The 4,524-nt window shown below is 47.1% G+C and overlaps 1 protein-coding gene and 1 non-coding gene across 2 annotated transcripts in view; one reads left to right on the top strand and one right to left on the bottom strand.

The window, feature by feature from the left end:
* Positions 1-4,524, bottom strand: part of IVD (isovaleryl-CoA dehydrogenase) — a 34,379-nt gene that overhangs the window by 9,895 nt on the left and 19,960 nt on the right. The window contains exon 12 of the mRNA XM_037739423.1: positions 3,221-3,290. Coding sequence (XP_037595351.1) covers positions 3,221-3,290 — 70 coding nt within the window. The remainder of the gene's footprint in view (positions 1-3,220; positions 3,291-4,524) is intronic.
* On the top strand, positions 2,328-2,431 carry LOC119471711. Its single transcript, XR_005200775.1, has one exon. It is a non-coding gene; the product is annotated as a U6 spliceosomal RNA (small nuclear RNA).

Genomic DNA, 4,524 nt, shown 5'->3' with positions numbered 1-4,524 from the left:
TCAAACTCCTGACCTCAGGTGACTCACCCGCCTCACCTCCCAAAGTGCTGGGATTATAGGCATGAGCCACTGCGTCTGGCCAGGAATATTTAGAATAGCCCCAAACTAGAAACAGCCCAAATGTCCATCAACAGTAGAATGGACAATTAAATTGTTATATTTCCACATTATGGGGAAAAAAAATGGAAGGGATTACAGTCCTGCTCATTAACATGAATGAGGCTGGGTGCTGTGGCTCACACCTGTAATCCCAGCACTTTGGGAGGCCGAAGCAGGAAGATGACTTGAGCTTAGGAGACCAGCTTGGGCAACATGGTGAGACCCTGTCTCTACAAACATTTAAGAAAATAAAGAAATAGCTGAACTGGGTCTACAATCCCAGCTACTGGAGAGGATGAGGTGGGAGAATCACTTGAGCCTGGGAGGTCAAGGCTGTAGTTAGTCATGACTGTGCCGCTACACTCCAGACTGGGTGACAAAGTGAGGCCCTGTCTCAAAAACAATAAAAAATTCAAAAGAACTAGGCATGGAGGCCACTTCAGGAGCCCAAGGCAGGCAGATCCCTTAAGCCCAGGAGTTTGAGACCAGCCTGGGCAACATGGTGAAACCCAATCCCTACAAAAAATACAAAAATTAGCTGAGCATCATAGCACACCCCTGTAATCCCAGTTACCTTGGAGGCCCAGGTGGGAGGATGGCTTGAGCCCAGGAGGTTGAGGCTGTAGTGAGCTGTGATCATGAACAGAGTGAGACCCTGTTTCAAAACAAAACAAAAAAACAAGAAAACAAAACCTATATAATGAATGAAAAAGCAAGACATGGAAGAATATATATATATGGTATGAATCCAGCTATAGAAAGTTGGAAATCAGGCTACTTAATATTGTTCAGGGATCTATACAGAGGCAGGAAGCCATCAAGAAAGGTAAGGGGAGGAGCCGGGCGTGGTGGCTCACGCTTGTAATCCTAGCACTTTGGGAGGCTGAGGTGAGTGGATCACCTGAGGTCAGGAGTTCAAGACCAGCCTGGCCATCATGGTGAAACCCCATCTAATTAAAAAAAAAAAAAAAAAAAAAAAAAGGTAAGGGGAGGATTATCATCAAATTCAAGGTGGAGGCTCTCTTGGGGCAAATGTGTCAAGGAGGAGCACATGGGCTTGGAATACTCTTCATTGACCTGCATGTTGGGTACACAGGAGTTTATTTTTTTTCACACTGCATATGTGCATGTTACATACTCTCCCATATATACCATGTATTTTACACAAGAACACAGATGGTGTGTGCTTCTGCTCTGCCCCTTTCCCCATCCAGCTCCCTTTCTCATCCTCAGCTGGCAGAGGAGGGGGTCACGGTCTTTTATCACAGCTTCCTTCTTCTGTCTCTGAGTGGGTCAGAGGAGTATGGGGGGTGAGGGCCTCCCTTCTGCAGCTGGGCCCCAGCCACTCCAGGGTGGGAAGGCCTGGAGAAAACAGGGCCAGGCAAAGCCGGCTGGCCCTGCTGTTTCTGCCAATGCTGGGATTAGGCCAGGGCTCTGGCCCACCTGTCATTTCACTCATTCAGGATGAACATAGCCACTGAGCACTTACTGTGAGCCCTGGGTGCTATTGGGAGGGTTCAGATAAGTAAGAGATGGTCTTTGACCTCAAAGATAGTATAATACACTCAGAGAGCACCATATACCCAAAAAAACTGTATGCCAGCAAAATGTGAGCTAAGTGTCATGTGACTACTCATCTACTGTTTCAGTAAACATTTGTTGTACACCTATTACATGTTAGGAACTGTGCTGGATGGTGATCATGTAAAGACAGTTAAATCATGGTCCTAATTAACTGGGCGTGGTGGCGGGTGCCTATAATCCCAGCTACTCAGGAGGCTGAGGCAGAGAACTGCTTGACCTGGGAAGCGGAGGTGGCAGTGAGCCGAGATCGCGCCATTGCACTGCACTCCAGCCTGGGCAAGACGGAGTGAGACTCTGTCTCAAAAAAGAAAAAAAAAAAAAAAAAATCACAGTCCTGGCCCTCAAGTTCATAGCCTGCCTAATGCCGGGGAAACAGACTCTTGTGGAATAAACACAACTGTGTGGCAAGCCCATCAGTGTAGATATGCCCAGGGAGAAGGAGGAAGGGGACCCATCCAGGGTGGGTGACATGAAGACAGGGGAGCAAGAAATGGTTGGGGAAGGGAGGTCTTCCTGAAGGAGGCAGGCCCTGGCTTAAAGCTTTAGAGATGAGGAAGCAAGAGAAAAGTTTAAGGGCTGGAAGGACTTCCCAAGCTGTCCCAGACCAGCTGGGCCAAAGGCACAGGGGTAAGAAATACAGCAGTGTGCTTGCTTCAGAAGCACATATACTAAAATTGGAATGACACAGAGATTAGCATGGCCCCTGCGCAAGGATGACACGCAAATTCGTGAAGCATTCCATATTTTTTTTTACACTGTTGGTGGGAGTGTAAATTAGTTCAACCATTGTGGAAGACAGTATAGCGATTCCTCAAGGACCTAGAAATAGAAATTCTATTTGCCAGCAATCACATTACTGGGTATACATCCAAAGGATTATAAATCGTTCTACTATAAGGACATATGCACACAAATGTTCACTGCAGCACTGTTTACAGTAGCAAAGACCTGGAACCAACCCAAATGCCCATCGATGACAGACTGGACAGGGTAAATGTGACACATATACACCATGGAATACTATGCAGCCATAAAAAATGATGAGTTTCATGTCCTTTGTAGAGACATGGATGAACCTGGAAGCCATCATTCTCAGCAAACTGACACAAGGACAGAAAATCAAACACCACATGTTCTCACTCATAGGTGGGTGTTGAACGATGAGAACACATGGACACAGGGAGGGAAGCATCACACACTAGGGTCTTTCGCAGGGAAATAGGGGAGGGACAGTGTGGGGTGGGGAGTTGGGGAGAGAGAGCACGGGGAGAAATGCCAGATATAGGTGAAGGGGAGGAAGGCAGCAAATCACACTGCTATGTGTGTACCTATGCAACAATCTTGCATGTTCTTCACATGTACCCCAAAACCTAAAATGCAATTAAAAAAAAAAAAAAGAAACACAGCAGTGAGGAATCCTTGCAACAAGAACACGAACATTCAGCAGGGAAGGAGGAAAGCAGCAGAAGGGGAAGGCCCAGGGAGATTAGAGTCATATTTGCCTTGCCAAGCCTTAGATATTATAGGTGCTGGCAGCCACTGAAGAATTTTTAGGGGAGCTTGATAGTTCACTGGTTCAGTGTAGAGGAAGGGTTGAGGGGCATGGCCTGGAAGAAGGGAGGCAAGTTGGCAGGATGTTGAAGATCCAAGAAATATTTAAGAGATACCAGGCTAGCCTCTGAGAGTGGGTGGGTGGCGGGTGAGGGAGAGGCTGAATTCTGCAATGGTCCCTGCAAAAGTAACCAGGTAGAGCACACAGGAAGAGGAGAGCTCCCAGTTGGCACTAGCATAGCTGTGGGCTCTGGGTACCAAGTGTGGGCAGGGGCTGGGGACAGCCAGGAATGTGGATGGGGCTCTGCAGCACCTGATTCCAGAGCTCCCAAACACTGGCCCATGGACAGGGCTGGCCAGAGGAAGTAAAAAAAGTATGGCCATAAATTTTCATAAATCAAATGTATATAAAGAACTGTCCTTGGTCCGGGCGCGGTAGCTCATGCCTGTAATCCCCGCATTTTGGGAGACTGAGGCGGGTGCATCATGAGGTCAGGGGTTCAAGACCAGCCTGGCCAATATGGTCAAACCCCCGTCTCTACTAAAAATACAAAAATTGGCCAGCGTGGTCGTGTGTGCCTATACTCCCAGCTACTTGGTAGGCTGAGAAAGAATAATTGCTTGAACCCGGGAGGTGGAGGCTGCAGTGAGTCCAGATTGTGCCACTACACTCCAGCCTGGGTGACAGAGATTCTGTCAAAAAAACCCAAACAAACATACAATTAAATCAATAAGTAAGCATGTCACTTAGAGGCATGAAGTGAATTACCAAAAGAAGCTCCTTAAAGATTCAAAAGTGGTTTTGTCCTGGGATTGGGAATGGGGATAGGAGGGACAGGGGACTTTTATTTTTTTAAATGAGCTTTTGAAAACTAGTATTTTTAAAAACTGTGAACATGAAACACATACAAAAATTTAAGGACTGGGGACACTGGCTCAGTGCCTATAATCCGAGCCTGTTGGGAGGCAGAAGCATGAGGATCTCTTGAGCCCAGGAGTTTGAGCCCAGCCTGGGCAACATGGTGAAAGCCTGGCTCTACAAAAAATACAAAAATTAGTCTGGCATGGTGGTGCATGCCTCTAGTCCCAGATACTGGGGGGGTGGCAAGGGGGACGGCTGAGGCCAGAGGATTGCTTGAGCCAGGGAGGTCAAGGCTGCAGTAAGCTGAGATCAAGCCACTGCACTCCAGCCTGGGTGACATAGTGGGAACCTGTCTCAAAAAAAATAAATAAATAAAAAATAAAAATCCTGGCCATTGTCTGAGTTTGTATCCTTTATCTTTTTTTTTT

Source organism: Cebus imitator, unplaced genomic scaffold (genome assembly GCF_001604975.1).
Source record: "Cebus imitator isolate Cc_AM_T3 unplaced genomic scaffold, Cebus_imitator-1.0 Scaffold70, whole genome shotgun sequence".
In the NCBI taxonomy this organism is placed as follows: Eukaryota; Metazoa; Chordata; class Mammalia; order Primates; family Cebidae; genus Cebus; species Cebus imitator.
This window is presented reverse-complemented; position numbering and strand designations above follow the sequence as displayed.